Genomic DNA, 18,474 nt, shown 5'->3' on the forward strand with positions numbered 1-18,474 from the left:
ACATAATTCTTCAATAATGTTTCCCCTATGAACCAATCTTTTCACCAAATAAAAACAATTCCCACCCAGGCATGGTGCCTCAAGCCTGTAATCCCAGCACTTAGAGAGGCTGAGGCAGGAGGATTTTTTGAGGCCGGAAGTTCAAGACCTATCTAGGCAACACAGCAAGACCCTGTCTCTACAAAAAATTTAAAAATGAGCCAGCAGGCCAGGTGCAGTGGCTCACACCTGTAATCCCAGCACTTTGGGAGGTCGAGGTGGGTGGATCACGAGGTCAGGAGTTCGAGACCAGCCTGGCCAACATGGTGAAACCCCGTCTCTACTAAAAATACAAAAATCAGCCAGGCATGGTGGCAGGTACCTGCTACTCAGAAGCTGGAGGCAGGAGTATTGCTTGACCCTGGGAGGAAGAGGTTGCAGTGGGCCAAGATCGCGCCATTGCACTCCAGCTTGGGCAACAACAGCAAAACTCCATCTCAAAAAAAAAAAAAAAAAAAAAAAGTTAGCCAGCCAATGTGGCACATGTCTGTAGCCTCAACTACTTGGGAAGCTGAGGCAGGAGGATTGCCTTGAGCCCATGAGTTCAAATTTATAGCGAGCTATCATCACACCACTGTACTCCAGCCTGGGTGACAGAGAGAGACCCTGTGTCTAACAATAATAACAAAAAAAGAACTTGAAGAACAACTCTGCAATAAAATAAAATGCCTCTTTAATAGCTAACTAAAGGCAAAAATCTCATATTGTCATTGTCAACAGAGGTCCATGTACAGAAATTGGCTCATTGGTAGATGGCCTCAGTTAATTTCAAAACAATTCAAAACTTGTACACATATAAAAACAGCTTAATTTAAAGTTTTAAAAATAACAAGACCAGGCAAGGTGGCTCACACCTGTAATACTAGCACTTTGGGAGGCTGAGGCAGACGGATGGCTTAAGCCCAGGAGTTCGAGACCAGCCTGGGCAATATGGCAAAATCTTGTCTTTATTAAAAAACAAAACAAAACAAAACATTAGCCAGACGTGGTGGTGCATGCCTGTAGTCCCCACTACTCAGGAGGCTGAGCTGGGAGGATCCTCTGAGCGTGGGGAGGTCAAGGCTGCAGTGAACCATAACAGAGTCACTGCACTCCAGCCTGGGCGACAGAGTGAGACCCTGTCTCAGAAAACAACAAAGAAAAACAAACAAAAACCAAAAATGCCCCCAAAAGAAACTTTTTAAACATTTTAACTACAGAAAAAAATTTAAATATAAAAGATTGGGGCAAAAAATTCACCATTCAGTAACAAACACTGTTAACACTGGTTCATTTCCTGTTTTAACACAAAAAAGTGCTTTAAGACATAATCCACCTGCTAGGTGTGGTGGCTCACACCTGTAATCCCAGCACTTTGGGAGGCTGAGGTGGGTGGATCACTTACTTGAGGCCAGGAGTTTGAGAGCAGCCTGGCTAACATGGCAAAACCCCATCTCTACTAAAAATACACCAGGCATAGTGGCACATGCCTGTAATCCTAGCTATTTGGGAGGCTGAAATATGAGAATCGCTTGAACCCGGGAGGCGGAGGATGGAGTGAGCCAAGATAACACCACTGCACTCCAGTTTAGGCAAAAGAGTGAGACTCTGTCTCTAATAATAATAATAAGAAAAATCATCATCATCATCATCATCATCATCATCATCTGCCTGAAATTTTTTAAAAGCATAATTTTATTCATATTGCTCTTAACAGGTATCAGCTCAATAACTATAACATTAGGGCAGAATTTTACTTTTGAACCATTTTTGATAACTTTATTACTACAGAAGAGCTAGAATAGAGGCAATAAAGGTAACAGAATTCAATGACTTACACTGGTATCAGCAATGAGAGAAAATGGAAACAAATGAACAGGGAAGGAGAAGGCAGACTAAGGAAAAGGAAAACACAATAGAGAGAAAGCTAATGTGAATCTAAAAGGAACACAGGGATGTTATAAAATCTAAGAGTATAGATTTTTCAACTTATTTCTAAATTAGCTACTAGTCCTGATCTTATATTGATCGCCTTAACAGACATAAAGTACTATAAATGAAATAGTGAAAAATGTCCTAATCACAATTCTCAGTAACACTAGCTAAATGAAATAAAATATTTACATTAATCAAATTGTCATTTAGAAGTCAGTATAACAAGAACTCTCGGCTGGGCACGGTGGCTCACCCCTGTAATCTCAGCACTGTGGGAGGCCAAGGCAGGCAGATCATGTGAGGTCAGGAGTTCAAGACCAGACTGGCCAACATGGTGAAATCCCATCTCTACTAAAATACAAAAATTAGCCGGATGTGGTGGCACACGCATGATTGTAATCCCAGCTACCTGGGAGGCTGAGACGGGGACTGCTTGAACCCAGGAGGCAGAGGTTGCAGTGAGTTGAGATCATACCACTACACTCTAGCCTGGGTGACAGAGTGAGACTCCGTCTCAAAATAAAATTAAAAAAAGAACAAGAACTCTAGAAAACTCTAGAACCAGAGTGCCTAGGTTTAAATCCTGGCTCTGCCAGTTATAGCACATGACTCTAGGCAAGCTTCTTAACTTCTGTGTCTCAGTTTCCTCGTGATATAATAGGGATAATAACAGTAACCTACTTGGTAGGTGCTATTAGGTACCCTTGTAAGATGGTTAGGAGTAAATGAACTAATATATTTTAAATATTTAGAACAGTGTCTAGTACACAGTAAATGTTTGCCAGGGTATATTTGGCTTTTTCAATATAATCAATGAGATAATACTCCTAAATGAGTACATAAACAATGTTTTAACCAAAAGATAATTATGTGGGCCAGGCGCGGTGGCTCATGCCTGTAATCCCAGCACTTTGGGAAGCTGAGGTGGGCAGATCACCTGAGGTCAGGAGTTTGAGACCAGCCTAGCCAACATGGCGAAACCCTGTCTCTATTAAAAACACGAAAATTAGCTGGACATGGTGGCACATGCCTGTAATCCCAGCTACTCGGAAGGCTGAGGTAGGAGAATTGCTTGAACCCAGGAGACACAAGCTGCAGTGAGCAGAGATGGTGCCACTGCACTCCAGCCTGGGTGACAGAGCAACACTACGTTTCGGAAAAAAAATAATAATAATAATTATGTTTGCCATATAGTATTACATAATTAGGATTAAGATTTCTCTTAAAATTATTATTAAGCACAAAGATACAAATACTGAAAATGTTAGGAAAACCCATTCTTTCACTCTAGCTTAACCAATGAGAGTAGCTGAAAGGATTCAACAACTAGTTAGTCTTACCCATTTCAAGTCTTTTCACATCACTGACTTTAGCAAAGATACAAAGTCCTATAAAAGAAGACACAAAACAGAAAAATTACATACTGAAACGCCTACTTCACTTAATTTTAGAAGGTGCAGCCACTAGAAGTGACATTTGTTTGTGTTCTTAGTGGAGAAAAATCTAAGGTGGTAAAGAGTTGACTTGATGGGAAAAGGGTAAAAACTAAAACTAGCTTGAGGTGCTTCCAAACATTTCTGCAACCTGTGCTACATTAAACAGCAATTACAGACTACCCACAGAATCACAGAGTATTAAAGCAAGAGGCAAGCTGGGAGCGCCAACCCTTAAGAGACTGAGTGCTTTGCCTAAAGTCATAATGTCAGCAACTACACCAAAATTATAACCTAGAAATTCTTCCCAACTCATTGTTCTATTACCTCATGCTAAATCACTTCACAAACAAGTGACAGACTTTGTGATGGTCCTTTTAAGATTTTTCTTCCATCTCTTACTCAGCGGCCTGATACTCTAACGACAATCAAGGACTACTCTGGAGGAGTACAAAGTACTTCCCCCAACATCATCAATCAAACTGCTACAAACCAAAGCCCCTTTGCCTATATAAAAATTACTGTCTCCTCTGATATATCCACTTTTTCCACAAAATAAAGATGTTAAAAACCAAATTGCTGGCTGGGTGCGGTGGCTCACGCCTGTAATCCCAGCACTTTGGGAGGCCGAGGAGGGCGGATACCTTGAGGTCAGGAGTTGGAGGCCAGCCTGGCCAACATGGTGAAAACCCATCTCTACTAAAAATACAACAATTAGTCAGGTGTGGTGGTGCGTGCCTGTAGTCCCAGCTACTCGGGAGGCTGAGACAGGAGAATTGCTTGAACCCAGCAAGCAGAGGTTGCAGTAAGCCGAGATCATGTCACTGCACAGAGCAAGGCTCTGTCTCAAAAAAAAAAAAAAAAACCAACCACACAACCAAATTGCTTGGAACTAGGTTAATAAACATATCCTCGGCACATACGGTCTTGGCAGATTTCCAAGAGGAGGAGGCTACTAGGGATGGTAATAGTCACACCTATATATATTTATAATCTTATAACCATATTTTTAAAAATATTAAGCACTTCATCAACCACATAGCAATACTATGTATTCATGAGGCTGGATGATGATAATAGGCATTCTTTGTGGTCACAATAATGAAAGTCACACAAAGTAAGGCTACTTAAAGTTTTCTTGGCATATGCGATCACGCCACTGCCCTCCAGCCTGGGCGACACAGCGAGACTCCATCTCAAAAAAAAAAAAAAAAAGTTTTCTTGGCAGAGCTATAGACTAAGCAGAGTAATTATCTGATTACCTAGTATTGCCAGGAAGGATCCCTAAAGAATTTAAGCCTTAGATTTAGGCTTCAAATGTATTTCCAAATGCTCAACTTAAAAGACTTCTTTATCTAAAAATTCTTCAGGTTATTTTTTCCCCTTCTTTCTTCTTTAATAGAGTAGACTCCCTTTGGTTCCAGATTAAGGGGGAAAAAAATCTTATCAACCAATACATTAGCAACACTTTTTTGACATTTTAAAGTTGCTTCATAATTGTCATTACTAGCCTTTTAAAAATTATTATTAAGAAGAATGCCAACTTAAAAGCTTGGTGCCCAAAAGAATAATCCCACGTTAATTTCCTTGCATTTTGTTGAGATAGATGTGAAGAGAAAAGGAAGCTAGAAATTCAAAGAATTTTACCGATCATATCCAGAGAGGTTAAATGACTTGCCTGAAATCACACAGATAGGGCAAAAAAAGGACAAGAATCCATGTATCCTGACTCCAGGGCAAAGGCACATTTCAAACATCATAGAACTTCAAATCCTTTAACACAACCTCAAAGATTCATACGCACTGGCAATTTAAAAGTAATCCCTCACTCACCCTGGGGAATCCACACTGATTTATAATTTTAAATAATTAAAACCCCACATTTATATTTTAATACAAATATATCCAGCTTCTTCAGTGTGCTTACGGTACATTCTTTTAGCCACTTGCAGTTACATTGGGAGAAGGAATATTTCACCCCAGTTACATTGGGAGAAGGAATATTTCACCCCAAGATTCTCCATGAAAATGCTGGATCTGGAACCTTGATGCCACCAAATTCATGCAACTGTAAAAATGTTTTCTTTTTTAAAAAATGATTCTAATAATTCATTTCCTAGTATACACTGGTCATGTAATTTACTGAAAGAACATAAACCATTACAAATATTCAGATGAACTCAGGTTAGTAGCGGAACACAAGGGAACGGGAAATCTGAAAGAACAAAAAAGATCACAGTCTTCACAACTGCGGTGAAACATTTATAACCTTACACATACGCAAAGAGGGGAATATAAAAGACAATGTTTAGGGCTGTAAGGAAGTCACTAGAAAATATATAGTGAGGCCGGGTGTGGTGGCTCACGTCTGTAATCCCAACACTTTGGGAGGCCGAGGAGGGCGGATCACGAGTTCAGCAGTTCGAGATGGGCCTGGCCAACATATTGAAACGCTGTCTCTACCAAAAATACAAAAATTAGCCAGGTGTGGTGGCAGGTGCCTATAATCCCAGCTACTCAGGAGGCTGAGGCAGGAGAATCGCTTGGGAGGCAGAGGTTGCAGTGAGCCGAGATCACGCCATTGCACTCCAGCCTGGGTGACAGAGCAAGACTCTGTCTAAAAAAAAAAAAAAAAAAAAAAAAACTCTATCTATATCTATACCTGTATCTCTATGTCTCTCTCTATATATATATATTTAGATCTATATATATCGATATACGCCTTCTTTCTGGTCACAATAATGAAAGTCACACAAAGGAAGGCTGCTTAAAGTTTTCTTGGCATATGAGATCACACCACTGCCCTCCAGCCTGGGCGACAGCGCGAGACTACATCTCAAAATATACAGATAGATAGATATAATTTCACCTATATATATCTATATACAGATATAGAGAGAGAGAAAGAGAGAAAGAGAGAGAGAGAGAGAGAGAGAGAGAGAGAGAGAAACACCCAATGTTAGCTTTATCCAGGACCAAGATGTGGTTAGAACAATTTATAAGAAAGGTGTGAAAGCAATCACGTGAAATTGCCCTTTTCCAAGTTCTGAAAAACAATTACGTGTACAATAGTGTGTATTATATCATCAGGTGTTTGCGGTTTCTTCCCCTCTATTTTTACATGTAATCTCTCCCAATCAGACTCTAACACCTTAAACACCTTAATACTCTAACGCCGTAAACCCTAAGTATTCAAATTCTTTCATACACATTCATTTACCGGGCACCAACTATGTGCATTAAGAAAGGGTCCCTGCCACTGGGCAGCTCACTGTCTAGTAGGGAAAGCCAGATCCATAAACAGGTACAGCAAGACAGTAGAGGTGGTACAACTGATAGAAGATGTAGAAGTTGGGAAGAAAAGGACAGAGTTCCAAAGCAATAGTCAAAAACTGCATTCCCTTAGGCAGAAGTAGTAGAACCTGTTTTTGTATCCATCCACTCCCTCTAGACAACTCATTAGATGAGTGATATGAAGACCATCTTTGCAGTTGGGATAATTAATTGAAGTCAGTTAAAAATGAAAAAGCCTTCCTAAAAGGGACTAGAGAGGAAAAATAAAGGGTGGTTGGGTGGGGGGAGATGTAAACTGGAAGTAAGTTAAGGGATCATGCTTAAAGAGATGCTTAAAGTTGCATTGTAACTGTAATTTCAAAGTCAGGGTAATCTGTATTTCAACATGAGTCCTTAACACAAATTATTTTTATGAAGAATAAAGATTTAGGACATGATGTGATCTAATCCATCCAGAATAACCAGTTATAACAAAGATCGTCAAATAGTTGGTAGTAGATAAAAGGCTTTATATGAATATTACAAGAATCACCACCACTTCAAATATAATAAGTGTACCAAATATGAAGTAAAATGACTTTAACAAGGCTGACTTGAAAGTGATAAAGGAGCAAGTTATTGCCAACCAGATAGTGGAAATACTGCACAGGCACCGATAAACAGAAATCACCAAGCTCAAGGAAAGAGAAACGATCCAGAGATCACGTTAGGGTACACCAAGAAAGAGACGGTTCAAGGGAATTACCAGGAGGCGATGAGCCAGGTAAGCAAATTGTGGTAGTTAAGGGGATTTTCATAACCTGAGCAGGAGGGTCCAGACGTTTCTTTCTGGTGGTGGCACTAGCGATATCACATCTCAGGGAGATACCACAGAGTAAGAGAGTTGGAGAAATGTTTACGTGAGACGCAGAAGTAGTCGAGAAATATCACTGGGGTCTCAAGGAAGGCGGGAGATGAAGCCGGTACCACAGAAAGCCAAGCTTCCCGGTGAAAACAGCTCTCCCTAGAGAAGACCCTGCTCTGGCGGGAAAGCCCCGGAATCGCAACCGGCCTTTTCCCAAGTACCGCTGGGCGCTGGGATGGGGCCTGCTGTAACGGCAGGGAGACGGCCTCTCCGCCGCCCAGGAGAGAGAGACCAGAAGGAACGGCCTCAGGTAGCCTAACGGCCACCGGCGGCCACAGCGCGGCCACCGGACAGCAGGGGGGAGGGGAGGTGGTCCCAGGGGGCGGGGCAGAGGAAAAGGCGCCGGCCCCACCGTGCTCCCCGCTTCCGCCCAGTCCAGCCCGGGCCGGCGCACCGGGCCCGACACAGTCTCCTGGACCAGGCTCCCTCCATCCTCACCCCTCCCCCAGCTTCCCGCCGCCACTCACCGAACCGGAACCGGCTGCCATGCGAAGGGGTTTCCGGCCGGGCGCGGAACGCAAAACCCGGGAACCGCCGCGAACCGGAACCGCCTTCACAGCACCGGAAGAGCCGCTAGGTGGCTGCAGAGGAGGGGGCTGGGGCCGGAGGTCAAAGAACAGAGTTAAGGACCAGCGGGACGCCTGCGCGGTGTGGCGAGGCCCGAGAAGCCAAGGGAGCGTTTAAGACTTGTTGTAATTTGTCAGTACCCTTTTCAGTCTGGGCGTTTTCGCTTTCTCGTACTCGGAATACTGTTAGTGAGCCCTTCGTCCTATGCTTTTCTGTGTTCCCTCAGCTCCCTTACTCGCCGCCTTCTGGTTCCGCACGGCGAGTTTTGCTTGGGTTCCAGTTTCCATGGCAGCTTTTCGCTGTGGCCCTAAATCTGCGGAAACCTGTGGCTTCCCCCGACAGATGGGGACCTGAGATCTAAATCGATCTCAGGCTATCTCGTGTTTTATTGAGAATCACAGAACGTTAGTGCTCGTAGAGGTTATTGGAGATATTTTAGTGTTACCAGGATCAGAGAAGTGAAGGGATTTCCCAAGGGTTTTAAGTGCACGGCCCATCTAAGACTAGGAAACAAGTTTCTTAACTTGCGGTCCTATACTCTGCACCACCTCATGCTTGATTGACCATTCAGCAAAAAAAAAAAAAAAAAAAAAAAAAAAGGAAAAAGCATCTTGAGGATGGATTAGGCTAGACGCTGGCAAGATGTAGAAACTTGGAGAACTCTGGAGGAACTTGAAAGACAGGCAGAGCTGTGAGGAAAGCTTTTGGGAACCCACTAGAGATCTGCTTTTCTGGGTAGAGATAGAGAAGGATCCAGGAATCACCTCTGACCTCTGAAGGGCTTTGTTGTTCCTGGGACACATTGATTAACCTGGAATCTGACATACTTTTTAAAAGAAAATAATGGGAAGAAATATGTTTGTTCATCCAGGCTGTTTGTCAAGCACTTCAGCTTGGCAGGCCTCTGGACCCAGGCCCTGTAGAAGTCTTAGAGAAATGCCCCCTTAGTAGGTCCTTTACACTCAGATCACAGCCACAGGCACAGTCTGAGCTCAGACTTGAAGAAGGGTAGTTTGTGGAGGCCCCCAGCCTTTCTGATACTCTCAGAAGCTTCCTGAGTTCAGGGGATCCTGCCCTGTCAAATACATCAAAGTAGATTATTTGTGTTGCCTCATATGCTGATACTTTTATATTGTCAAGCCCTAAGGCCTAGTAGTAGTGAGCATAGCTGGTCTATGTCAGTCATTGACATCTTATTCCACAGCTCTGTTCGTTTGGATTAAACTCTGTCTCTATTTCTAGGAGGGAGCCATGCATAAAGACGAGTTTCATCTGAAATTTTTCATGTGTGTGATTCAATCTCGCCAGTTAGTCAGGACTCCTCAGAGAACAGGTACCATTGTCTCCTGATCATACTCCAGTGACAGAGAATGAGTTCTCTCACAAGAAGTCTCAATACAAGATGTGAAGCTTTCTAGTATAAATACGGATTTTAGGGGTCAACTGACTAGTTTATCACATTCCCACTTTGATAAAATATTGATCACTGAGTCATGTATTTTCCAGGTAAGATTTTGACCTGGTTTGTTGTGTTAGTCACCAGGCAGATAAGGAGGACTTGAGAGTTGAGGGGGGAACAAAATTTACCCCATGAGTTGTTCATTGATTTCTGTGTTGTTATATGAATTACTTTGACCAGTCTGGGCTCATCTGTGGGAATCTTTATTGTCATTATAACTGACACTCCAAAACTATCAAGTAAATCAAGCCTTAAGGAAAAATGGCCTTCTCATCCACCCCACCTCAAAGTATCTAGTTATATGTTCTGCTTTTCCCCCATGTATGTCAAGGAAATGGAATCTTTTTGAGGTAAGAGAGTTGTTGAGAACAGTCATCGCTTCTCTAATTTTTCACTGGATTTTTGGAAAGAAAGCCCTGAACAGCTCAGAGTCATAGGAAAAATGAAAGGGAGTAAGAAACACTCCCTTCCCTGAATCTCACCTTGAGGGTGACCTAAAGCTATTGTTTCTCAGCTGGGGAAGCTTCTACTTCCAGCATGCTCATACCAAAGCCACAAACAAAGACAGACACCTTGAAGAATCTAGATACTTTGGATGATCCAGACACCGTGAGAAGCATACCTGTTTTCAAAACTGGTGAGGCATGTGGGTAAACAGCAAGAAATGTGCAAAGGAATATGGGAAAGTGAAAGTTGTATGCATGGTGTTATAAATCAGGGTAGAGCTACTGAAGTAAAGCCGAAATACAAGTTAAGACCCAAGGGGGAAAGTCTGTGTGTGTGTGAAACAGAGAGAGAGAGAGAGAAAGAGAAAGAGGGATGGGGAGGGAAAGGAAAAAGGGAGAGAGTGGGGGATGGATCATCTGGGAAACTGTAGGGAAATGGACATTTCTCTCTATGAAGAATAACTTAATTTGGTCAATATTAAATCAGTTGGCTCATAACTGTGAACTACTAATCTGGTTTATCCTATTGTCAGCATCCTTGATATATAAATATGTGAAACTTAAAAAAATCGACTAAAAGACTTACTATTTTACAAAATGATTCCAAATATTGTAAAAAATTTTCATCTTAGGAAACCGTTTAATAATAGATTTCTCATGTATGTTTTAAATAATGTTCAATTCACAAGCAATTTATACGAAGCTTCAGAAACACATCTGTATGTTTCGTCTCAACTTAATTACATCTATATTGGAGTCAATTCACTGCAAATCTTTATCAGGTTCCCACTATTTGCCCAATAATATACTAGAAATGATAGGTTATAAAACATACATATAAGACATATCCTTGCCATTGCCCCAGTAGCTTACAGTTTGGAAATACCTTAGTGATTATTTAGCTCAACTCTCTTATATTTTCAGAGGGAACTCAGGACTAAAAGGTTTTCCTCGGAAAGTTAATAATTTCATTAAAGTAACAACTCCTAGCACTTATGAAATATATATCAGTATTTAGCCATATTTTTGAGCACTCACATTTGAAATCATTGGACTAGACTCTCTAGGAAATGAGAAAATGAACTAGACACTTTCCCTGTTTCCTACGATCTTATGATTAAGGAGGAGAGATAATATGGAACAATGTGTAAGTTAAGAACTTAATAACTTTGGTTCAAAATGTTGAATTGGTTCAAAATAAGAAGTCATAGATATATAGAGAAGGGAAGAACCAGCTGACTGCTCAGAGCCAGCTTTTCTTTTCCTTCCTTCCTCCCTTCCTTCCTTCCTTTTTCTTTTCTTTCCTTTTTTCTTTTTTTCTTTTCTTCCTTTTGCAACTGTTTGTGGTCTACATCCCTTTAATCAGACTTCCTTTGCCTCTGCATAGAAAGCAGCAAGAAATAAACCCAGCTGATAGCTTTTTCCTATTGTTTATTGACTTTGTACAGATTATTTCTTATTTGCCCTCATCTTTCCTGCTTTTTTGATTCTCCTTTTCCCTGATGTACCTAATACTCACCTCAGACTCCCTTTGCTCTGATGACTCATTTGGACCTGCTTCTGTGGTTTGAACTCAGCATTGTCTCATGGACAAAATTCTGATGTTCAGCTTCTGCCTTGAAACCCTGGGGTCTGTGCGGCTCAGGTAAGTGGCCACTCTTAACCCTTTCAGCTTTCCTACTGGAGAAAGGAAATCCAGTATTTTCCCAGCACCAATAAGGTCTCCATTCCTTCTCTTCTGCCTGCCTCCCTGCTTCCTTCCTCATCCTTTCCTCTTCCCTTCCTTCCTCCCTCCTACTCTTCCTCCTTCTTTGACTTCCTTCCAAGAGAATTTGTTGAGCACCTACTATGTCAGGTACTGTACTTGGCACTGGGAATAAAGTAGTAAACAAAACAGGTACGTTGTCTGCTCTCATGAAGTTTATAGTCTTATGGGACTAAGACAGTAATTACACAATCACACACATGGTTATATAACTAGAATGTTGCTAGTGCAATGAAAGAAAATAATACCATGTAATCAGAGGATAAAACAGGGGATGTAATATGGCCTGAGAAGTCAGAAAAATGTTTCTCAGGAAGGCCTGAGGGATGAGTATGCATTAGCTAGGTAAAGAGAGAAGAGCTTTCCAGAAAAGAGGACAATAGACTGTGAAACGGGAAAGAGTAGAATGGACCAATGCGACCTGATGATGGGAGGAATAGCGGGAGAGAGAACTGTACAGATGGTGTAAGAGCCAGACTGTGCAGTGCCTTCTAGGTCTTGTTGACACTTCTGAGCTCTGGGAAATCACTGAAGAATGATAGGATCATGTTGCCTTTTAAAACATGTTTCTGGCTCCTGGGTGGGGGATGGATTGGAGAGGTACAAGGGTAGTTATCTGCTCTGATAAGATGAATGCCACTGCCTTGCTCCATTTCTTACCTCTAGGCAATGCATCACTCTAGGGCACCAGTGAAATGGTGAGGAACTCATGTCATCAAACAGCAGAGATGAGCACAGAGCTACTGGTACCCAAACATAAAAAAACCCTGGCCTGATGTCTTTCTGCTTCTGCCAGCCCAAGAAATTCACAGGGACTCCCTCCAGGGTGTTCTGCTCCTTGTTCTAAGTGCAGTTGTACATGGAGATTCTGTGCTCTAGTCCTTAAGAAAAATGGAATATATTTCTTTCTTGTCTCATACCTGGCAGGGAAGCAGCTGTTGTTTTTTCCAACATCTTGCCTGTCAGTATAAGCAGCTCTGCCTGTACTATAATGAGGCAAGCTGTGTGTGTGTGTGGCCCATAGAGGATCAGCTTCTGACATAAGAAAGCCACTTGATCCTGCACTGGGGTGTAGCAAGGGTGTGAGTCACCTAGGCTGTACCATTTACCCCTATGTCCTGACCCCTAGGCTTTGTAAAGAAAGGTAGTTAGCATTTCAAGATAGGTAAGAGTGTGGGACAACTACCTCCAGGACAAAAGCTCAGGGGTAGCAGGTACCTTTGTGGTACGGGCTCTGATCCAGCAGATCCAGCTGCCCACTAGACATAAAGCCTCTCCTGCATATAAAGACTTCGATGATGGGCAACCTGCCTAGGTAACTAGTGACTCTCAAGACTACTTTTAGTGACCTGAAAATGGGGAAGCATTCCAAAGGAGTGGTGCTTCACCCATTTGCTTCTTGTGTCACAGCTTCTCCCTGGAAGATAAGACCTTACTATCATATTCTTCACTTCATCTAGGCCATCTATCATCAGCATTGGCCATGCCCCCTGCTGCCCTTCTGATTCTCTGTACCTGGGTATTCTGTACACTCACACCTAGGTGAATTATGCAGACAAGGATGCAGTTACCCCAACGTTGTGAGTGCAACTGAAATGTAGAGATTACAATTGCTATCCATGATCCAAGTTCCCTTCAAGCAGGTGTATTTGCTTTCTGCATCAGAGGCAAGATTCTCTCTCTATATGCTATGTTGTAGCAATCCAAGAAGCTGGACCCTTGCTGAAGGAAAATCAATGGGAGTTCTGCCTCTATCAAGATTGCCTTAATCTCAACATAGTCACCATTCGTCATTGACCTCCTGACCCCAGACTTCCAGAATCAGTTCCACAGAACTTGAGTCTTCTCCTGGAGCTAAAATTTTCAGGGCTCTTACATTGCCAACTGAATTGGGAAAGTCATTGAGTGGGAAATATCACCTTACAAATGCTCTTCTTTCAGTCAAGTATGCAAGGATATCAATAGATCTATGGAACACTTCTTTCATCTTCCATCATTTTGTATATATACACTTGGACCACCCTTCTCTGGGTGGTTCCATGTTAAACTACCTCTCAGTTATCCAGGGACGTGTATTTATGGGTCTAGAGGTATATTGCATGGACTATGTACTTGCTAAACAGCTAAGGCTTCCACATTGTGTTTGATTAGGGGTTAGCAGATCTGAAGAGGAAGACTCCCAGAATTGTGTTATACAATAATTATTTGTCTTCTCTGCTCTGATATCCCCAAAAGCTTACTTTTTTAAGGAAAGAAAAAGTTTATCTGGCTCAAGATTGAGGCTACATTCCTCTGCTGAAGTTTGTTTACCTCTGCCATAATCAAATCTTGAAAGTGGCAGCTTTAGTTTATAATGGGAATCATCTTGTCTCCTGTGACCTCTTCCCTGAACTGTCTCTCTCAGTAAGTTGATTGTAGTTGGTGTAAGTGACCCCACAAGAGCCATCCAGACCTTTGAGGCTGACAGATTCATTCTTCAAGTGATGGTGTTCTTGGACCTCCACAGCTTAGAACAATTCTTATCAAACTTTGACTTGTGTCAGACTCACCCTGATAGCTTGTTAAAACACATTGCTGTGTACCACCCCCAGAGTTTCTGATTCAGTAGATCCCAAGTAGGACCCAATAATGTGCATTTCTAACCAGTTCCAAGATGATACTGATTCCACTAGTGTCAACTGAGAACCATTGTCTTAAACCAACTAGGGTACCTGAAGAAACTCAGCCTGTCCCTGCTAGGTGAGGTGGAATAGCCAAACAAGTGCCCTGTGTCAGAAACCTCAATATTAGTGACTGGTGGAGTCTGCTTTGTCTCCAGGAATCATCCTATCCCAGCTAGAGCTAAAGATGACTCTCCAGACAATGGTTTCATGCCTGTGCCCAGGGTCTCTCATCATGGAGCCACATTCTAATGGGAAAAGCAGATAACAAGCAGTATATTCGTCAGGTAATGACTAGATAAGCTCCATGGGTTGTGTAGTGGTGAGAGGGCCAGATATATAATTGTTTCAACCCAGAGAGAGACCCATACCTAATTGCTGCAAGTGTTTCACAACATCAACCTGCCGAATCATTATTGCCCGTGTGTAATTCTGATTCCAGTCCAAAGGAATCTTAGTGGTTCTTAACTTTTCCCTGTCTCAGATCTCTGCCTTTGCTATTGTCTCTATTTGAAAGCAGTTCCCCTATATCGTACTTAGCATGGTTTTCTCCCTTGTTTATTTAGACCTCTTTTTAAATATCATCTCCTTAGTGAGGTTTTTCTAGTTCACCCTACTTAAATAGCATGCATGTCACGCTCCTTCTCTGCCCTGGTTTATTTTTCCTCATAGCATTTATCACCACTTGACTAATTTGTTTATTATATGCTTTGCTCACTAGCATGTAAGCTCCATGAAGACAGAGGTATTTGTTTTGTTTCATTTTGTTTTTCCAATTCGGGATCCCCTTGAGCCTAGAACAGTGCCTAACATGTACTAGGTTTACAGTATTTGTTGAACGGATACATGAAAACTGTTATATGCTGTTTGCTTTTCTCCTGGGTTAAAGTCACACCTGTGTGACTGCCATACCTACTTCTCATTCCCAAATGTCCTGGTACACCATCAGTAGCAGCATCTTCTTCATTTTTTCATCATAGTGGTCTTAATATAGATCTGTACTCATTTAATAGCCATGATACTATCCTCATGGTGGTGAATGTATTCATGTATATGGCATACAGCATCCTCTTACTGCCCCCCACCCCGTGTCAGCCTCTGGTAATCATTGTCAGAGAGATCTTCTATCTACATGAACTACTCAACTGCCTGGCAGTAATGTTTGGTTTTATCCTGGTTTGGAAGGCATTGCCCAAAGCTCTGCATGTCTTCATTTACCTATCCATGACATACAGCGTTAATGGTCAGACAGAGCATATGTATTAGGTATTTTAGAACACCACTGCAGCTCTACTCAAGGGTACTACCTAACTAGCTGCTGGAGAATTTTCTTTTTCTTGCTGTCTGTCTTTTTCTTTTCTTTCTGTCTTTTTTTTTTTTTTGAGAGGGAGTCTTGCTCTGTCACCCAGACTGGAGTGTGCAGTGGCACCGTCTCGGCTCACTGCAACCTCCGCCTCTGGGACTCAAGCAATTCTCCTGCCTCAGCCTCCTGGGTGGCTGGGACTACAGGCGTGCCACTACACCCGGCTAATTTTTTGTATTTTTAGTAGAGACGGGGTTTCACCGTATTAGCCAGGATGGTCTCGATTTCTTGACCTCATGATCCGCCCACCTCGGTCTCCTAAAGTGCTGGGATTATAGGCATGAGTCACCGCACCCAGCTGAGAATTTTCTTTAAACATCTCATACATATCTCCCCCAGAATTCCTTCTTTCATAATAATTATAATTTTTGACCCTACTATGTGCCTAGACTTCACTAACACACCAATGGCTGACTGATACTTGGAGAGCTCTAAGAAGCTTGAGGACCTTCTTAATGACTTCCTTTGCACTGAGGATCAGCATAAAGCAATTGCTGAAAGGCATATTCTTTATGCTGATCCTCATACGAGATTATCATTTGGCTCTCCTCTGTCCACATCAGCTTTATCTCAAATGCTGAAAATAGGAAAACCACCAGCAGATAATTGAAGGTAGAGGGAATGATGGGCTTTAATCTCATGGTCTTCTGGCTCCAACTGACCTCCCTCTTAAGCATTCAATCCTTTTTTTTTTTTTTTTTCTTTCGCTTCCTCCCAGGTCCAGCTACCCTAAATTCTGAATTGTAGCTACCAGCCTCAGCAGCTGAAGAAAGCTGGGTGTATTCTAGACAAAGTTCTAGATTTCCAGCAGTATCATGGCGAATTCCTATAGTTTAATCATTGGAATAGATATAAGCCCTCTTGAGAGGCCTATCGGAGGGCTCCAGGTTATTTTCCAGCACAAACCCAGGACATTTCAGCTTTCTACTCTGGAGGAAGGGTCCAAGGTGTTATTTTCCAGCCCCCTTATACCATAATAGCAATGAAAATAATCTTGGAATGAGTGAAAATCTAGCTACTGGCTTAGTTTGGTTGCCTCAAGAGTTTGTTGGTGCCATCTCTTATTGACTATGTAACTTGCTTCTTTGCTCTTGTTGTCCATGGTCCTCTAACATTGCTGAGCTGTGCACTTTACTCCCAACACTTTCCGTAGTCACCCTAGCTTGTATGATAATGCTTAGAGCTCTTCCTCAGCCCACTCTTCCTTAGTCACCGCACTGTGTTCATCTGTAGGCTTCATGCACCAACACTCTGTCCTAATGTATGCTTCTCAGCCTCACTCCCACCCCTTGGAATGTCAATTGGACAGATACCATATTTTCTAGAACTGCTTAGATCTCAGACATTTTCTTCCAACATCTATCCACCATAGAATTATGAATCCAATTTTTATTAATAAGGCAAGTCAACAATAGCTAGCTAAAGTGTTGAGTCCAATTTGTTAAAGTTCTTGGGAAGCTATATTTTAAATTTAAAAGTTGTTTGATGGATAGAATATTAGGAAAAAAGGGAAATGCATGGTCTTGCAGTTCAGGATTAAAGGAAAGAAAATCAATTTTTAAGGAACTATTCCTGTTTCATCATATCATTCATCTCTAATGCTGGAAAACATATCCACTGGTATCTTTCCCGTAAACAGTACTGAGTAAACACTGACAAATTCCCACTATCCAGGTACCACTTATTTTTACTCCTTCTGCTTTAATATATTCATGTCATTAAAATATGATACATTATTAATGTTAATGGGGTTATTGATTTTTTTTCAATTATATTCCACGTCCAATGACATGTAAACTTCCTACGAACATTCGATAATCCCTCTAGATTATAAACTCCCTGGGAGCTTATTATATAGCTTAGTAGCTGGCACAGTGGCTGGCACATGAGTCTTCAATAAGTATTTGTTAAATGTATGAATGAATTAATAACAAATAGGAGTTTCTCAAGATTCTTGTCAGGAAGAAATTTACAGCCATTTCTTAATACGAAGTGTTTCTTCCATCAGCTACTCTATTTTGTGTTGGTTTTTACTAGTTTAACTCAACAACATCTTCAGTTTGTGGATTGCCTTGAGATGACCATAGGCAAGACATAAGTGCTTCTGAGAAAATTCTCCTTCTCTAGGACCCCAACCCCTAACTTACCTGAATGTTGCCTAGGTGTCCTTTGAGATGATGATTTCTTTCTTTTTTTTTTTTTTTTTAATTTGTGTGTGTGTGTGTGTGTGTGTGTGTGTGTGTGTATTTTTATTATACTTTAAGTTCTAGGGTACATGTGTACAACGTGCAGGTTTGTTACATATATATACTTGTGCCATGTTGGTGTGCTGCACCCATCAACTCGTCATTTACATCAGGTATAACTCCCAATGCCATCCCTCCCCCGCCCTCCCTATAATAGGCCCTGGTGTGTGATGTTCCCCTTCCAGAGTCCAGGTGATCTCATTGATCAATTCCCACCTATGAGTGAGAACATGCGGCGTTTGGTTTTCTGTTCTTGCCATAGTTTACTGAGAATGATGGTTTCCAGTTGCATCCATGTCCCTACAAAGGACACGAACTCATCCTTTTTTATGGCTGCATAGTATTCCATGGTGTATATGTGCTGCATTTTCTTAATCCAGTCTG

The 18,474-nt window shown here is 41.8% G+C and overlaps 2 protein-coding genes across 6 annotated transcripts in view; one reads left to right on the top strand and one right to left on the bottom strand.

Moving 5' to 3' along the window:
• Nucleotides 1-8,152, bottom strand: part of SENP1 (SUMO specific peptidase 1) — a 61,493-nt gene extending 53,341 nt beyond the window's left edge. For 2 of the 5 annotated variants that reach the window (XM_073020672.1, XM_008003033.3), the window contains exons 1-2: nt 7,426-7,579; nt 3,294-3,341 (exon numbers count right to left, since the gene is read on the bottom strand). In XM_073020672.1, the coding sequence (XP_072876773.1) occupies nt 3,294-3,341; nt 7,426-7,477 (100 nt within the window). In that variant the 5' untranslated portion in view covers nt 7,478-7,579. Of the gene's footprint in view, nt 1-3,293; nt 3,342-7,425; nt 7,880-8,051 lie in introns of those variants that run through there. The other 3 variants (XM_008003035.3, XM_008003036.3, XM_008003034.3) reach the window with 3 other exon arrangements.
• PFKM (phosphofructokinase, muscle) overlaps nt 7,376-18,474 on the top strand; it is a 45,877-nt gene continuing 34,778 nt past the window's right edge. The window contains exon 1 of the mRNA XM_037997201.2: nt 7,376-7,443. The gene's annotated coding sequence lies outside the window, so the exon portion shown is untranslated. The remainder of the gene's footprint in view (nt 7,444-18,474) is intronic.

Source organism: Chlorocebus sabaeus, chromosome 11 (genome assembly GCF_047675955.1).
Source record: "Chlorocebus sabaeus isolate Y175 chromosome 11, mChlSab1.0.hap1, whole genome shotgun sequence".
In the NCBI taxonomy this organism is placed as follows: Eukaryota; Metazoa; Chordata; class Mammalia; order Primates; family Cercopithecidae; genus Chlorocebus; species Chlorocebus sabaeus.